General features: G+C 36.8%; 1 protein-coding gene across 1 annotated transcript in view; it reads left to right on the top strand.

The window, feature by feature from the left end:
- C4H8orf34 (chromosome 4 C8orf34 homolog) overlaps positions 1-19,343 on the top strand; it is a 607,786-nt gene that overhangs the window by 90,847 nt on the left and 497,596 nt on the right. The window contains exons 2-3 of the mRNA XM_062189877.1: positions 5,003-5,150; positions 8,024-8,155. Of these exons, the coding sequence (XP_062045861.1) occupies positions 5,003-5,150; positions 8,024-8,155 (280 nt within the window). The remainder of the gene's footprint in view (positions 1-5,002; positions 5,151-8,023; positions 8,156-19,343) is intronic.

Here is a 19,343-nt window from a genome sequence, read left to right as displayed (position 1 = left end):
GGGTGATGACAAATTCTTTCAGTTTCTGTTATGGAAGGTCTTTATTTACCTTCATTCATAAATGAGAGCTTTGCAGCTTACAGTATTCTGAGTTCATAGTTTCTTTCTCTTAAGACTTGGACTATGTATTGCCATTTTCTCTTAGCCTGTAGGGCTTCTGAAGGTAGCTGTGAGTCTAATTGGAAATCCTCTGAACATAATCTGGCATTTCTCCCATGCACATTTTAGAATCTTTTAGTTATGATTTACTGTGTAACGTTTAATTTAATATATCATGGTAATAATGCCTTTTAGGAGTTCTGTGTGCTTCCTCTACATGGAAATCCTTTTTTTCCCTCCAAATTGGGGAAGTTTTCTATAATTATTTCACTAAATAGGCTTTCTAATTCATTCTCTCTTTTAACACCTTGAGGAACTTCTAAGACCTGTATGTTGTGTTTTGATAGTATCCCCAAATCCTTCAACATTGGTTTTATTTTTTCTGATTTTTTTTTTCTGACTTAAAATTTCCAAAGATTTGTCTTCAAGATCAGATATCATTTCTTCTGCCTCACTGAATCTATTGTTAGGGCTTTCCACCATTTTTATATGTTATCTATTGAATTGTTAATCTCTAATATTTCATTTTGATCTCTCTTTAAAATCTAAATTTCATGGGAAAATTTTCATTTGTGTCATGCATAGATTTCTTTAACTCATAGATTTGCTTCTGATTGCTTCTGAATAATCCTGTGATTAATTTTTTGAATTCTGTTTCAGACATTTCATCAGTCTCTTCATATTCACATTCTATCATTGAAGTGTTGTTGTGTTCCTTTGGGGGTGTCTTGTTATCTTCCTTAATGTTATTTCTTGATTTTCTACATTTATTTTTATGCATTGGTGGATATCTTTGTTGTTTTTTCCCTCTCGTGGCTTTTATCTTTGAACTGTGCTCTGTGGCTTAGTGGAATACATGCTCTTTCAGTGAATATCGAGATGTGTGCTGGATGTGGTGAGGGAGCTCTGGTCAGCGCCCCAGGGTGGGATGAGTTTTGAGGGTGATACCCAAGTTGCATGTGGTAGATCTCTTCTTGTTAACAGAAGATGGGTATGGTTACCTGTAGTGGTGCACTTACAATCTCACTTCCTTCTTCCAAGGTGATTAACGCCTGAGTGTTAGCCCTCAGTGTGTGTAATAGTCACCCTTGTTTCCATATGGACTGCACAAAGGATCTCTGCATTTCTCAGTGTGAGGCTGGATCCCACTGCAGTGAACCCCAGGCAGTCAGGGAGCTGTGAGCATGTGGAGCTGCTCACAGTGGTTACCCAGGGATCTAGCTACATCCTGCACCTTCTCATATAGTCAAAGAGTTCTTTCAGTCTCAACATCTGGGCTTCCATAGTCATAGAGTGCAAGACGATCCACTCTTCCCTGCTCACCTGGCCTGACCACAGAGAGACTGAAAGGTTGCAAGAGCCCACTGCCTGTGGGTGCGATGCCTGTGTGGACTGAGCCCTGGAGCCCCAAAGCCTGTGATTTGTTGAGAGGCTGGGGGCACCTCACAGTTGTATGTGGCTGCCCAACCCCCTGTCAGTCCTTCTTGCCAGACTCAAAATCAGTTGGGACCACAGATTTTTTTTTCTCTCTTACAAAATCCCTGAGTCACATGTGTGCACAGTACCCTCTGGCCACAGCTCTACTCGTTTCAGAATCATGCTGGGCATGTACAAGTCTGCAGGCAGTGCTAATGCCAGAGTGGCTCCTTCCCCCTGCCCGTTGCGGGGTGGGTGCAGCAGAGTTGCTGCGGTTGCCTCTGCTGACAAGAGCTAACAAGATGGAGACCCACTAGTTGCTGGGTGTGCACACGAGAGCTGCTGCAGGTGTTATCTGCTTATGTCCAAGATGGCGCCCACCCTCTCACAGTCGGGTGCCAGGCACTGTTATGAAGGCAGGAGGAGGATTGGGAGAGAGAGACATGCCCTTATTTCCCCTCTGGGTAGGCAGGTATCCGTTCCCCTCAGGTCTCTGGGCTAGGCTCAAGGACAATCTAGTCCATTAAGCTCCCCCTCTGGCTCTATCAGCAGTGGCACAGTCCCCTGCAGTGTGATCTCACCTTGCTCTGCAAAGCTGGCACTTTCTCATGTTCAGGACTGCTGGGGTCGTTTGTTGTGTCCGTGTTCACTCTGGGCATCTCTCTGGCTTTTGCAGAATCGCCACTGCAGTTTTCCCTGCACTTCCCCCTGAGAATGTACTTTCTCCATTTTTTTTTTTTTTAACTAGTTTCACCTAGCCTGGAGCAGACTGCCCTGTCATTATCCCATGGTCTGGGAATCCCCATAATCCACCTTCAAAACAGAATATAGGAACCCTTCAACTTATTAACTGCAGGCATTTGGCTTAGCAGTTGACACTTGTTGGGATCCCTGTGTTCCATATATGGAGCGCCTGGGTTCTGGTCTCAGTTCTGTTCCAGATTCCAGGTTCCGGCCCATGTGCACTCTGGGCAGCACCAGGTATTGGCTCTAGTGATTGTGTCCCTTCTACCCATGTGGGAGACCTGGATTCAGCTCCTAGCCCCAGGGTAGGTCCCAGACAGGGTCTGTTGCATGCATTTGGGAAGTCACCTAGTAGATGAGAGTTCTCTCTTTTCTGTTCCCTTCCTCTTCTCTGTGTCTCTGCTTCTCAAGTAAAATAAATACATAATGTAAAAATCCAGAAACTTTCCATTTAAAAAATAATTAAAACGTATGAAAACTTCAGAGGTCTCTGGGAAGAAATTACTGTGGCTTTAAAGCCCTTTTATCTGATCTAACTTTACTTTATCTGAGTACGCGGATAATGTCTTTTGTGACAAAAGCAATGTAGTTTTTACTTATATTTATTTTTCTTTCCAGTTTCTAGTAGCTTTCATAGTGTGCAATGAATTCAGATAGAATATAACCTATCTCTTCTATAGAAGCAAAATATAGAATGTGTTAAGTTGTATTCCACTGATATACAAGATATTTCAAAGGTTTATGGAAAGTAAAAGTAAAGATAATTTTTTATTTATATTTAAATATCTAATTACTTACTTGAAAGTCAGAATGGCAGAGAAAGAGGGAGAGAGGGAAGAGAGACAGAAACAGAGACAGAGACAGAGGCAGATACAGAGAGAGGCCCTCTTTCTGCTGGTTCACTCCTCAAATGGCCACAACAGCCAGAGCTGGGCTGATCTGAAGCCAGGAGCTAGGAGCTTCTTCTTTGGGTCTCCCTCATGGGTGCAGGGACCCAAGGACTTGAGCCCTCCTCCAGTTGTTTACCAGGTGCATTTGCAGGGAGCTGGATTGGATGTGGAGCAGCTGGAACTTGAATTGGCGCTCTGCTGCATGGTGGCTCTGCAGACAGTGGCTATTCCACACTATTCCACAGCACTCACCCCAAGTTTTTTTTATTTTGTATTATAGGGTATTTATGGTATAAATACCTTACTCTTTAGTTGCAACTCTATGTTCAATCTGCATGATTTTGAGATATGTGAATTATTTTATCTATGTCTCTATGATCAACTTGAGATCTTACCATCTATAAAATCGCTTTAGCACCTACTTGGATAAGGTTGTGTTCCTAGAGTGTTATAAGTATAAACAAATATCACTGAAAAATTATGGCAGCATTTTCTTGTATAGGAGGTCAGATTATAGTTTGGTGGAGATGAAAAATCTGTGACTGCTATAATACCTATTGAATGGTACAAGAAGGTATTTAAGTTACTAATATCTACCTGCAATCAATAAACCAAATAGTCATTTCCCTTCCTCCCTCCATTCTTTTATTTCCTTTCTTCCTTCCTTCCTTCCTTCCTTCCTTGCTTCTTTCCTTCCTTTCATCGTTCCCTCCCTCTCTCCTTTCTTCCTTTTCTTCCTTCCTTTTTAATTCAATGAATGTTATAAGCTAGATAGAGTTCTAGACCTTAGGGAGAAAGTAGATACCAAACTAGGAAAATCCTGAATCGAGGAGGAGAGGCAGGCAACAAGCAGGTAAGCAAACATTAAACAAAACAATTATATAGAGTGAAAAAACTAAAATAATAAAGTTAGAGATACAAAGATTAGCTAGGATAAACCTCACTAAGAAGGTATCACTTGAAACTGAATAATGACAAGCCAGCCACCTGAACATCTGAGAGATTCAAGACAGAGGAATTAAGCTACCAACAAAAATAAAAAGACAATGAGATATGGAATTGCCAGTAGCCCTCCATTCGCATTCCAAGTATGCGATATGTCTGGCTTATTCTGTAGAACTCCTGCCTCTCACAGTATTTGAACGTAAACATGACAATTGACAGACTAGAATTCTCGGCTAAAATCAACAGGATGGCCTGTGACTTATATGACTGTAAAATGCTACATGTAAGTTCACAAACCCAATTACAAAACCCAAAATGATATCCATGTGGCTTCTCAGCTATTCATATTTGAACAGTCCGGGGCATTCTAATTGACCACAAATTAGAGGCTGTTCTCTGCTGTTCCTCACTGGAAAACAAAACAAAACAAAACAAAACAAAACAAAACAAAACAAAAAACAGTAGGTAGATACTACCTTATTTCATCCCAGCAAGATTTCCTTCCTTTGGGGATATTTATGATTGATTGAGAAAGGAAAACAATATTGATCTATAAGATACGTGGTGAAATTTATGGAAGTTTAGCCTCTAATGGTATTTTTCAAAATGGTAACTGAAGTTTAAGGTTCTTAGACCATAATTTTTAAAAAGAATTTAGATAAAATTTCTAGTATGTTTTTGACCAAATATAATACAAATGAATGTAACTGCATCTTGCTTTTGCTACATCTTAGCTGTGTCAAGTGAGAACAGTAATGTGTAACTGCCTGAAAAGATTTTTATGAAGATTAAACTAGTTGCTGTATTTAAATGGAATAGTGCCCAGCAGTAGTAAATGCTAAGTTAGTGTTTGCAGTTATTGTTGCTGTTCCTGTTAGATGTAAACGTGTCATTTGTTGTGCCTTCAGGAATTAATGACCAAGTTAATAACTGAGACACCTGACCAGCCCATCCCATTTCTCATTGACCATCTTCAGTCTAAGCAAGGACACCGAGGACAATTGCAAAGAACTTTGTCTGGATCTGCAGCTCTCTGGGCAGAAAGTGAGACATCAGGTAAATGAAACCATACATTTTGCAATTAATTTTGGATATATATATATAAAATGTAAAATTTTATCAAAGGTTTTCTGGTTATAATAAGAGAAATCTAGATGGCTAGTTACCTACGGTTTTCTTATGTTCATGTGTGACCTTATCTAAATGCTAACATTTGTCATAAAATATACTTTAAATATATGATAAAGTATTATGCTTCAAAATTCAAGAATCAGTGTATCCAATTTTGCTAAAATAGAATTTAATTTGCATGAGACTTCATTCCATATTAATTCAAATGAATAATCATAAACTTTTTCTTTGTGTGAAGAATTTGAATTAAATGCTTAGAGTTCATCTTTATAGAAAGATACACAGTAGATTTTCACAAAATTATTTTTCTCATTGCCTAAACTGACAATTGTGAGGCTCTTCAAAAAGCAGAGAGGAAAAATGGAATTAAAAGATAAGTGTATTTTATTGCAAAAAATGTTGAAACCCATGTATATGAGAGGTCCTCAAAAAGTTCATGGGAAATGTATATTATGAAAAAAACAATTCACAGATTTCAAAAACATTTTTATTAAAATTTACCTTGTTATTCAACTTTCCATGACCTTTTTGAAGTACCATCATATTCTCTAAATCCACAAACCTCATTTTTTCCCTGTGTAGGAAGTTCAACTTTAGGAAGTGTCACTCACTCTGTACACTGGGGAACCAACATTCCAAGTCTATAATACTTGAATTTCCTAGTGAATAATTGGATAGATTTAACGTAAATCTTTATTTGTAAAATATGTGTTCAGAAGCTTTTTTCTTCTGCACATTAGTCTGATGGTTTGGCATTTACTTTTAAGCCCAAATTCCCTCATGTCTGTTATTTGCGTAAACATCTCCTGGCCTGCTTCTCAAGGGGATTTGACTTATTGGACTCCAATGTTTCCCCGAGATTCCACCATCACTTCTCTTCTTCATGCTCCATGGGATCCTGTGAGAGGATTTTGGTCCTCCTTGACTGTATTGTCATATCAGTGCCTTCCTGAGACCATGTCTCAATGCTGCCATAAATGGGATTGAGAATGGGACATTCCCTGAAGGATGTAGACATCTATGGTGTTTGTTTCCATGAAAAACTTACTTGAAACATACAAGAAAATAGCATATGAGCTTTTGGTATTCAAAACAAGGAACTATTATTTTTGTTTTCTTGACCTTACTTTCTTGGGTTCAGATTCTAAGTAGGGTGAGTCTAAAAGCATGGGCTTTGTTTTGTAGGTGCTGAATTTGTACCTACCATGTGAAAGCAGATGGACATCTGTCAGCCAACTTAAGCTTATATGAACCCATATTCTAGACACTGTAGTATCTAGAGTGATGGGAGTGTATTATTAAACTCTGCACTTCTAACCTGCTCCCATCTCAGTGTCCTCGAACATTAGAAGTCTGTGCACAGCATAGCTGACTCCTCTTTTAGCCTCATGAGGCTGCATATCAAGACACTGGCTGGATTGCATTCTCATCTGGAGTCTGGACCAGAAAATAATCTGCTTCCAAGCTCATTTGAGTTGTTGGCAGAATTAACTTCCTGCCTAAGATCCCTGTTTTCTTGCTGGAATTCAGCCAGGGTCTGCTGTGAGCTCCTAGAAACAGTCCATAGTTCCTTGCCAAATAACTCTGTCACATCATGACAGCTCACTTCTTTAAAGCCAGCAGGGGAATTTCTCTCTCCATGCTGCTAGATGGAGTCTTATATAATACAAGGTGATCACAACATGGACATCCTAACAACATCCTTGCCATATTTCAATGATTTGAGGCAGGTCAAAGGTCCTGTCTGCACTCAATGGGCAGGAATAGTATGAGAGGACTTTAAAATGTTCATGGAAACAAAGAATTAAAGCATAAGCTTATTTTAGTGAATTTTTTTAAAAATCCATGCATATGAAGAGTCTTCAAGAATTTCATAAAAGATGTATATTATGAGAAAAACGGTATGGGTTTCAGAATCTGTGCAGCAAAATAAACTTATCTTTTAATTTCATTTTCTATGAATTTTTAAAGCATGCTATCACAGGGCATAACACCAGAGGACAGAGATTATGGCTAAGAGTTACCATATTTTTCCATTAATTACCTTAAAATGCTGCCTAGTACAAGGACTTACTGACTATTCTCTTGGAGAGGATTTAGGAAGAGAGGAGGCTACTATAGTTTTTCAGCTTGCTGACATATAGCTGGATGCTATATTTTTTCTTTTTAAGATTCGTTTATTTATTTGAAAGTCAGAGTTACAGAAACAGTGGGTCTGAGACAAAGAGAAAGAGAGGGAGGGAGGGAGAGAGAGAGAGAGAGAAGGAGAGAGAAATCTCTCATCCTCTGTTCACTCCCCAAATAACCACAAATGCCAGGCTGGACCAAGCTAAAGCCAGGACCCAGTAACTTCTTCCTTATTTCCCACATGGCTGGCAGGGTTCCAAGAACTTGGGACATTATTGTTGCTTTTCTCAAGCTATTAGCAGGGAGCTGGATTGGACCAGGAATAGCTGGGCTTGAAGAGGTGCCCATATGGGATGCTGGTGTTGCATCCTGGTGATGGCTTAACCCACTACACCACAACACCGGACCCCTTGAATGCTATATTTTTGGTTTTTATATTATATTTTTTTAAAATGAGCTAAATTGTATAAGTAGATTCTTTTTTGGTCTCCTTCCTTTATGTAAAACTTTTTTTCCTTAACAAAAGTGGAGAATAAGAAAAGTTACAAAATCAGTATCTAATGTCTCCCTGGCTGATTTTAGTTTTCTTTCCTATCAGGATATACTATATTTTGTGACCAAGTTTCTTTCTTCCTCACTATTGGGTTTTTGTCTGTATTTTATTTTAACAGAACCTAAGGGAACAAGAAGAGATATCAGGAGCTACGATAAACCTTGGCAACTAAATGCAAAGAAGCCTAAAAAATCAAAAAGTGACCTCGCTGTGTCTAATATTTCACCACCATCACCAGACTCCAAATCATGTAAGGAAGTTTGCTATTTAAATGTTACTCAATGTGTGTAGTTTATGTTGTTAGGAAAATGAAGAAAAAAGCCAAAATTTGCATCTGATATTTCTTATGAAGTTCATCGTAATGACTTCTACTTTCAGCATTAACATCACACTGGTTTGTGTACATTTATTCATTCACCAAAACTCTTGAACTGTGTAATTGATTTAGTAGATTTTTTTTTTTAGTGTGCTATTCTTTAAAGAATGTAAACTACATGAAACAAACAAGTCTCATGTCTGTCATGGCCTGTTATAACATTGTATGTTTCAAAACTGCATAAAACGCCCATTTAATAAAGTACACAAAAACAAATTAAATCTTTTTAAAAGAATAGTTATTTATTTGAAAATTTGAAAGGGGAGTGAAAGAGAGAGAGAGAGATAAAGTAAGAGAGAGTTAGACACTTGCATTTGTTGGTTCACAGAAGCCAGGAACTCCATCTTGTCTCCCACATGGTTTCAGGGGGCCAAGCTCTTGGACCATCTTCTGCTGCTTTCCCAGGTGCATCAGCAGAGAGCTGATCAGAAGCTAAGTAGCTGGAACTCAAACTGAGCTCTGATATAGCATGACAGCATTTTAGGTAGCAACCTAACTCTGTCACAATGTTGTTCCTGCAAATTAATATTTTAGAGCAGAATCAAAAGACAATTCTTGTCTTGTCTTCTTGTACAAAACAAGTGAATAACAACAACAGAAAAATATTTATTTTTTTTCTTTTTAAACCTTTACCTAGGATCTCCCTAAAGTTCAGCTGGTGAGTTGTGACTGAAGTTCCTGCATTTATTCTCTTCTCATTACCCCAAGTTATTCCTCCTCTCTTAGTGCCCCTCCTTTCTCCCTACCTCAGTAACCTCCGGATTTTTCCAGTGCTCTGCTATCTCTTCATATATGGAAACAAATTTAATAATCAGGAACCTATAGCAAATTGGAGGAGAGCTTCAAATATGTTTGTTCTTACACATTAAAGCCTTATATGATTGAAGTGTTTGACTTTAATTTGAACAGAGAAAGGAGTAGATTGGAAATATTTATTTTTGTTTGCAAAAACCACTGTATGCAAAATGGGATCTGAGTCATCTGTGGAATTATCTCTGGGTATCTTCATTACATGGTTTACTCATAAAACATTTTGTATCAGGGTCCCACACTGTGGCGCAGTGGGCTAAGCCTCCAGCTTCAGTGCCCTCATCCCATATAGGTGTCAGTTCTAGTCTTAATTTCTTCTCTTCAGATCCAGCTATCTGTTAATGGCTTGGGAAAGCAGTGGAGGATGACACAGGTGCTTGGGCCCCTGCACTCAAGTGGGAGACCCAGAAGAAACTCCTGGCTCCTGGCTTTGGGTTGATTCAGCTCTGGCTGTTGCAGTTATTTGGGGAGTAAACCAGTGGATTGAAGACCTCTCTCTCTGACTATCCCTCCCTCTGAAACTCTACTTCTCAAATAAATAAATAAATGAAATCTTTAAAAAAGTATTATATCAACCGCAGTTCTCTAGAGAATTGTGTAAAATATTACACATTTCAAATGTTGTTCACAAATTATGATTGTAAAAAAATTTTCCTGCTTCACCAATTTGGTATATAAAATTAGGTCCCAGTCTTCTGTTTTTTAACATTTGATGATATAATTTTATGTTTTTTCCTCAGAAATTTTTTATTTAATGTATACAAACTTCATGCATTTCATAAGGAGAACTTTAGGAACATAGTGATTCTTTCCACTATACCTGCCCTCCCATGCACACTCCCATTCTTCCTCCTCCACATCCTATTCCCATTCTTATTTTTTGCGAAGATCTATTTTCAAATAAGTACACAAATTTTATATTTGCATGCCTTGTTTACAACAATATACCTTGTAATATCTAACACTGTGCCTGATTTGATTAATAAATGCTAAAGGAAAAAAAAGAATAAGGACAAAATAAAAAATGAAATGAACCATCTCCACTTTCTTTTCCATCATGAATCTATCTTTGTTTCTCTTTCTCTCTCTGTTTTTCTGTGAACAGTTCATAGTGCTAGGGGATTACTAATTTGTAGGGTCAGTTCTGGATTCCATCACATCATTGAGGAGAGAATGCCAAAAGATGTAGTCATTGGGCAGTCTCTTTGTTTTGTATAGGATGCTCTACCATCATAAAGTGTTGCTTGTGGTCTAGTTTGATTACATAATTTTTCTGCCCAAGTAAGCTACTCCCAACCTCCAGTTCTTTGAGACCAACAGTGAGATTTTTAAAGCAACAACAATAATAATAAATTAACATGTTTTAAAATATTTTAATTATTTGTTTGAGAGGTAGAGTTACGGTCACAGAGAAGGAGAGACAGAGAGAAAGGTCTTCCATCCACTCCCGAGGTGGCCGCAAAGGCTGGAGCTGAACTGATCTGAAGCCAGGAGCCAGGAGGCTCCTCCAGGTCTCACATACAGGTACAGGGGCCCAAGGACTTGGACCATCTTCCACTGCTTTCCTAGGGCATTGCAGAGAGCTGGATCAGAAGAGGAGCTGCCAGGACATGAACTGGTGCCCATATGGGATGCTGGCACTGCAGGCAGAGGCTTAACCTACTATGCCACAGCACCAGCTCCTTAACATGTTTTTAAAAAATAGAATATGTAGCAATAATATATGAGGTAATTTTTGGAAATACATTATCAAAACATTAAACATTCCTTGAAACAATATAATGTCCTTTAATGTTGATTGTGATAGGTTAAAGATGTGTATTATAGTTCCTAAAGCATTGCAAAGAAATTGCACAAAATGCATGAATGAAAAGTTAGTAGAAGTATTAAAATTGGGTTCACAAAAAAAAAAAAAACCTCCAAAATAAAGGCAAGGTAAGAAAAGAGGAAAAGATTAACAAAGAACAGATTGGAAAAACAGAAATGAAACACTAAGATGGTAGACTTTAAAACATGTCAATGGGCTGGTGCCGCGTCTCAATAGGCTCGTCCTCCGCCTTGTGGCGCCGGCACACTGGGTTCTAGTCCTGGTCGAGGCATTGGGTTCTGTCCTGGTTGCCCCTCGTCCAGGCCAGCTCTCTGCTATGGCCAGGGTGTACAGTGGAGAATGGCCCAAGTGCTTGGGTCCTGCACCCGCATGGGAGACCAGGAGAAGCACCTGGCTCCTGGCTTTGGATCAGCGTGGTGCGCCGGCTGCAGCGCACCAGCCGCGGCGACCATTGGAGGGTGAACCAACAGCAAAGGAAGACCTTTCTCTCTGTCTCTCTCTCACTGTCCACTCTGCCTGTCAATAAATAAATAAATAAATAAATAAATAAATTTTAAAAATAAAAAAAATGTCAATGGGCCCTGTGCTATGGCATAGCCTGTAAAGCTATCTCCTGTGTTGCTGACATCCCATATGGATATTCGTTTGTGTCCCAGCTGTTCCACTTCTGATCCAATTCCCTACTAATTGCCTGGGAAAAGCAGTGGAAGATGGTCTAAATGTTTGGGCCCCTGACACCCATGTGGGAGATCTGGGAGAAGCTCCTGCCTCCTGGCTTTATCAGACATAAAGACTCCATCTTATAATGTTAAAAGGTTAATTAAATAGACAGCAATAAAAAAAAAAGGGGGGGTATGCAACCAAAAGCAAAGTTTCTAATTACATAATATAAAAATTTACAGAACTAAAGGGAAACACAGGCAGAATAAATAGTTCAAAAAATCAGTCAGGACATGGAAGATTTGAATAACAGTATCAACTTCTTTGAGTTAATTAACATTTATAGAAGATTCTACCCAACAGTATATATATAAATCTCAATTCCAGGTATAATATTCATAGGTAGACAGTATGATATGCTATAAATCAATTACTGAAATACTATGTGTATTTCCCAACCAAAATTATATTTAGTTAGTAAGCAAAAGAAACCTAATGGAGCCAGCATTGTGGCACAATTGTTTATGCCGTTACTTTCGAAGCTGGCATCCCATTTTGGAGTGTGGTTCAAGTTACAGCTGCTCTGCTTCAGATCCAGTTTCCATGCTAATGTGCCTAGGAAAGCAAAATGTGGCCCAATTAGTTGCGTGCATGCCACTCACATGGGAGACCTGGATGGTGTTCCTGGTTCTTGTCTTCAGACAGGCCCAGTCCTGGCTGCTGCAACCATTTGGTGAGTGAACCAGAAGAGGGAATATCTATTTCTCTCTTTTCTTTCTCTCTATTATACCCCTCTCCTATGTCACTCTGCATTTCAAATAACAAATAAGTAAATAAACAAATGCTTAGAAAAAAAAAACACTAGATCTTTCTTCCTGCCACACACACCCCAATATTTTCAAATTTAAAAATACATTTTTAAAAAACTAATGATTTGAGAACAAATCTCACAAAGGAAGTTAGACAAAATTTTGGAAATAAAGTATATAAAAATTCATGGAATGAAGCTGAAACAGTGCTTAAAGGGACATTTATAACTCTAATGTACGAATTATAAAAATTCCTGTATTAGAAAAGAAAAATGGTCTAAAATAAATGATCACAGCCTTTATTTTAAGAATATAAATAAATAATGCTTGTTTTTAACAATTAATTAAACCAACAACATGTTGAGGAAAAGATACACCTCATTGCATTATTTCCATAATATTTTGTAAGTTTATTATATATTTTTGGCATTTTTGTCTTCTGACAGCAGCTCTGACATGTAACATTGATATGTCCACTTTCAAATCAGAGAATTAGGATGCTGATTTTGATAGGAATGCTCCATGTTTTCATCTTTAAGTGTGATTTGGCTTTGTGGCATTAATAAAATATATTTCTAGTTTACAGAATCCTTGTACAAGGATTTGAAGTTGAACTTTATCTATCTGGCATTATTAAAATGATTATGTGTTTTTGACTTACTGATGAACAGAAACATTAGTGTATGATAATGTCATCTGCTTATTCTTGAGATAAACCCCTCTGATTAAGGTAGTATGCCCTGTGTTTTCAATAACATTCTTTTATTAGCATTTTAAAAGTTAAAGTCATGAGAGAAATTCATCTTTGGTTTACTTTCTGTGCTTTATCAGGTGTTGGTATAAAATAAGTGGTACCTGCGACATCTTCATTTAAATTCCCACTGACTGGAGCAGCCTGTGCAGGCCCAATGCTTGGCAGGATATGAACGATATTCACCACTTTCTCCTTTTAATGCCTGGTCTGGGTACTTTGGGGCAGTGAATCTGGATACACAAAGACCCAGTATCAAAGTTACATTAGCTTTCTTAAAAGTCTGGCAATGTTTCCATCGTTTTGTCTTTTTTATTCTTTGTTTTTCAAGATGCTGACAATTTGGAGGATATAACTAATTAACTTGCAGAATATCTATCAATGTGTATTTTCCAATTTCCCTTCAAGTTTAGATTTAGCTCATGCATCTTGTCTGATACAAAGTGATGCTGTATTCTCAGAGTCTCACATCTAGAGGCACCTGATACTCCTCTTACGGGGGATGTGAATTTTGTTCATTTGCTGACTGTTGCCTGTTTTCTCCACTGCATAGTTACAATTTTTTCTTAGTAAGTAATTTGTGGAAAAATACTTTGGGGCTATGTAAATGCATGTTCCTTATTAAAATTCTCCACCCTCAGGAAAAAAAAAGAATAATAAAATATGAAATATAAAACAGAAACAACACAGAAAATGAACTAACCCAAAGTTGGTGAATGGAAAAAAATAGTAAAACAGATAAATACCTACCAATATTTACCAAGAACAGAGAAAGAAAAACTGCAACTGTGAGGAGTGAGACAGTGAACATGACTACAGAGAGAGGACCCTGAAAGAATACCACCAGGATAATCTGAACAACGCTATGCTAATGAAATGGACAACTCACATGAAACCTATAAACTCCCTGAAAGACACAAATTATTGAAACTGATTTGAGAATAGTGATATTTAACTTCCCTCTATCAATTAAAGATATTGAATTCAATTTTTCACCAAAAGAACTTGAGGTCCAGAGAGCTTCCCTAGGTGATGCAAGAATTTGGAAAGGAAAGGGAATAACATAAGATGCAACTTTTTTAGAAAATGGAGTGGGAGGATGGAATAATTTTCAATTCATTTTGGAGGCCTTCATACCCCTGACACTAAAACAAATAAGGACATTTCAACAAAAGAAAACTAAAGATGAATATCTCTCATGATAATAGTCACAAAATTTTGCCAAATATTAGTAATATTCATACAAGAATATGTAAACCAGAAAATACCCCATGATCAACTTTGGTTTATCTGAAATATAAAGTTCATCTGTTGTACAAAAAATAATTGTATAATTAACTATATTAACAGACTAGTTATATTAAGAAAAAGTATATTTTCATTTCAACAGATGGAAGAAAAGCAGTTGACAAAATGTAACATTTATGATAAAACATATCATATCAAGAATAAAGAAAAATATGAAGAGTGACAGAAACCTCATAGCAAATACCGTATTCTATATTCCACTGTATAACTGGGAATATGTATTCACATCTATTATTCAGCATTGTAGTGGAGCTCTTAGACAATGAAATCAGACCAGGGGAAAATGTATAATTGCAAATGAACATAAAAAATATTTTTATCTCCAGATCCTATCATTACACACATAATAAACTGAAGGAATTTGTAAGAAAAATATTAGAATTGATAAGTAAATTCAGTAAAGTTATTAGATACAAAGTTAACATACAAACATCAATTGTGTTGTATATACCAACTGTAAATTAGAAAATGTCTTTTAAAATACCACTTATGATAGCATCAAAGAACACCAAATATTTAATAGCAAATTTGACGAGAAAATGTGCAAATCTTTTCCTCATGGAAAATTATGAAACTTTGTTGAAATAAATTAAAGAAATAAAATGGATAGATTTACTTTGTTTAGGTTTAATATTGGTAATATTTTAGTATGCTACAAATTAATCTACAGATTGAATATAGTTTGTAAGAAAACTTTCAAAGGGCTTAACCCCTAGACATTGAAAGAGTTATTTTTAATTTTACTTCAAAAGTCAGAAGTCATAATTATCTAAGGCAATCTTGACAAACCTGAATCAGGTAGGAAATTTACCATATTTGACTTCATCTTTTTAATAAAACTGCAGTTAGAAAGTATTATTCTGGCAAAAGAATGGACAAATAGATCAACTGAATGTAATAAGGACTCAAAAATAAAAGCCTCCACATGTAGTCACTTGAGTTCTCATAAGGACAATGGGAAAAGAAAAATCCTCTTGGTGTTGAATGTCCATACAGACCAAACACACACACACACACACACACAAACCCTTAAGTCATTACCTTAAATCATACCTGAACAGAGGCTAAGTATTTTTAGATGTTCCAGTTACTATGGCTGCATACCAAATCATTTTAAGACATTTTATTTTTAAAAAAAATATTGATTAGCCATTTTAAAAATGTATAATTCAGTGGCAGTTAGTACATTCACAATATTGTGCTACATGGTCTGTACTGACGTTTAGTTAAAAAATACTTTCATCACTTCAAAGGGAAGCCCTATACCCAGTAAGTAATTTTTCAACATTCCCATCTTCTTTTGGGTTCTAGGAACCTGCTTCCTGCCTTTATGGATTCCGGGTATATCAGATGAAGAGTCACATAATTGTGATCTTTGTGTCTGGTTCACATCTCTTAGCATGCTTTCATGGTTCAACCATGATGCAGTATGTGTTCTACTTCATTTCTTTTTATGGTGAATAATATTCTGTCATTATTTGTTAATGGGTATTTTGTTTCTACCTGTGAGTTATTGTGAATAGTGCAATTGTTTTAACATCCTTCATAAGCATTTGTTTGAATGCCTTTTTTTCTTTCATTATTTGGGCATGTACTTCATAATGGAATTGTTGGGTTATGTGGTAATTCTATGTATTACTTTTTTTTAGAAAAAATAAAAGGTTTATTCATTTATTCGAAAGGTAGAATGACAGAGATAGAGATGACAGAGATAGAGCTAGGTAGAGGGACTGCTGGTGCTAGATAGGGATAGGGATGGAGATACATACAGATGGAAGAGATCTTTTATCAACTGATTAACTCCCTAAAAGGCTACAATAGCTGGAGGTGGACCAGGTGGAAGCCAGGATCCAGCTCTCCCATGTGAGTGCAGGGACTCCATCAAGCCATCATTTTGCCGCTTCCCAGGCACATTAGCAATTTTATGTTCTTACTAGTGATGTACAAGGACCTCAATTTCTCCACATCCTCACCAAACACTTATCTTCTCTTTATAAAAAAATTACAGTTATTTAAGTATGAGTTAAGTGGTATCTCATTGTAACATTGATTGGCATTTCCTTAATGACTAATGTTTTTCTCAAGTGCTTCTTGAATGTTTGAATATCCTGTTTAGAAAAAAATGTCTTTTTATCTATTTTTAAATGGATTGTTATTCTTTCTGTTCTTAGATTGTAAGAGTTCTTTGAAAGAGATTATTAGATGCTTATCAGAGATATGATTTATGAATATTTCTTCTCATTTTGAATGTTCTTTTTCTTTCTTGACAATGTTCTTCACTGCACAGAAGTTTTTACTTTTGATGAAGTCCAATTTACCTATTTTTCTTTTTTCTTGCTTCCCATGTCATATTTAAGAAACCTTTTTCAAGTCCTAGATCATAAACACTTATATTGATCTTTTCTTCTAAAATTGCATAGTTTTTATATATCTAGTTGTCAGCACCATTTCTTGAAAATACTATTCTTTCAACATTGAATGATCTTGGCACGCTGCTGAAAACTAATTCACTATAAATATGAAAATTTATTTCTGGACTCTCAATTCTATTCTGTTAACCTACATGATTATACTTATGTGAATATCACATTGTTTTAATTACTGAAGCTTTGTAATAAATTTTAAATTAAAGAACTGTGAACATACCGTCTTTGTTATACTCTTTTTGTTTACCAGGATTATTTAGGCCATTCTTACTCCCAATTCTGCATACACTTTAGAATCAGTTGTTTCATTCCTGCGGAAAGATCATTTTGATTTTGATAGGAAATGCGTTGAACAATTTGATCAATTTTCAGAGTGTTGGGGCCATTGTTGTGATGCCAGCGTCACCTATCAGTGCTGCTTCCAGTCCCAGCTGCTCCAGTTCCTATGCAGCTCCCTACTAATGTGTCTGGAAAAGGAGCAGAAAATGGCCCAAGTACTTGGGCCCCTGATAACCAATGTGGGAGACAAGGATGGAGTTCTTGGTTCTTTGCTTTGGTCTGGGGCAGACCTGGCTGTTGTGGCCTTTTGGGGAGTGAACCAGTAGAGGGGAGATTCTTTCTCTCTCTCTGTCTCTCTGCTCTCTCTATGTTGTATTTTCAAATAAGTAAACAATTCTTTACAAATATCTCAGAAGTGTCATCAGAATAGCAGTGAGATTTCTAGTCCATGAATATGAGATTTCTTTTCACTTATTATGTCTCTCTTTAACTTCTTTAAGGAATATGTTATAATTTTCAATGTCACAAGGATAGCACCTCTTTGGCTTAATTTATTCTCAAGTATTTTAGTCTTTAAGTTGCTATTATAAGCTATTTTAATTTTACATTTCATATTGTCATTGCTTTGTGTTGTGTGATTATTTTGTATCCCAACACTTTACTGAACAACTTTATTAGTTCTAACAATTGGTGTGTGTGTGTGTATGCAAATTCTTTAGGATTTTCTACAAAGAAGATCATACCAACTGCAACTAGAGATAGTTTTACTTCTTTCCTTTCAGTTTGGATGCCTTTATTTTTTAATTGTTTTTGAAAATTTTTGGCTCATGGTTCTAGCTAGAAATTCCAAAACAAGGTTGAATAGAAATGATAAATGTTGGCAGTTATTTTTTTTATTAGTCATCTTGGAAAATAAGTTTTGTGCCACTGAGTATGATGTTAGCTGAGTTTTTCCTGAATACTTTTTATAATGTTAAGGAAGATTCCTTCTATTCCTAGGGTGTTGTACATTTTTATCATCAAAGTGCGTTGAGATCTTTCAAATGCTTTTCCTCAAATTTTCTCAATTTTTCTATTAATATGTTACATTGAGGCCGGCGCCACGGCTCAATAGGCTAATCCTCCGCCTGTGGTGCCAGCACACCAGGTTCTAGTCCCAGTCGGGGCATTGGATTCTGTCCCGGTCGCCCCTCTTCAAGGCCAGCTCGCTGCTGTGGCCTGGGAGTGCAGTGGAGGATGGCCCAAGACCTTGGGGCCTGCACCCGCATGGGAGACCAGGAAAAGCACCTGGCTCCTGGCTTCGGATCAGCGTGGTGTGCTGGCCTCAGCGCGCGGGCCGCAGCGGTCATTGGAGGGTGAGGGTGAACCAACGGAAAAAAAGGAAGACCTTTTTCTCTGTCTCTCTCTATCTCACTGTCCACTCCTCCTGTCAAAAAAAAAAAAAATGTTACATTGATTAATTTTCTTATGTTAAATAACCCTTGAATTCCAGGGTAAATCTCCCTTGGTCATGATATATAATCGTTCTCATATGCTGGTAAGTTTTATATTAATATTCATAAAAGATATTAATCTGTAATTTTGTTTTCTTGTAATGTTTAAGTTTTTGGTATAAAGGCAGTATTGGCCCCTTGGAATGAGTTAGGAAGTGTTTCCTCTTAATCAGTATTTTAGGAATAATTTGAGATAAATTTAAATGCTTGATAGTATTCACAGTGAAGCCATCTTATACTGGACTTGATTTCATTGGGAGGTGTTTGATTACTGGCTCAACATTTTTGCTTGTTATAGGTCAGTTCAGGTTGTCTATTTCTTATTGAGTCAATATTGGAGATTGTGTATTTCTAGTATTGCTGTTTTCATTGAATCATAGTTATTCAATTACTTAGCCTAAAGTTGTTCCTGGTATTCTTCTAATATTTTTTTTATTAAGGTCAGTAGTTATGTCTTAATTTTGCTAGATATGAGCATAGCTTTCATTGCACTCCATAAAGTTCAATATGCTATAATTTTTCTTTCTCCCTTTAAGTTCTCAAAGTACTTTTTAAATTTTTGTTGTGTTTTTTTTCTTTTACTCACCATTTGTACATGAGTGTATTGTTTAATTTTCATATATTTATGAATTTCCTAGATCTTGTTGATTCTGTCCTATTATAGTCACAGAAGGTACTTTTAATAATTCCATTTTAAA

The sequence above is a fragment of the Lepus europaeus genome, chromosome 4 (assembly GCF_033115175.1).
Source record: "Lepus europaeus isolate LE1 chromosome 4, mLepTim1.pri, whole genome shotgun sequence".
Taxonomy (NCBI): Eukaryota; Metazoa; Chordata; class Mammalia; order Lagomorpha; family Leporidae; genus Lepus; species Lepus europaeus.
The sequence above is the reverse complement of the archived record's forward strand: the minus strand, read 5'-3'. Positions and strand labels throughout refer to the sequence as shown.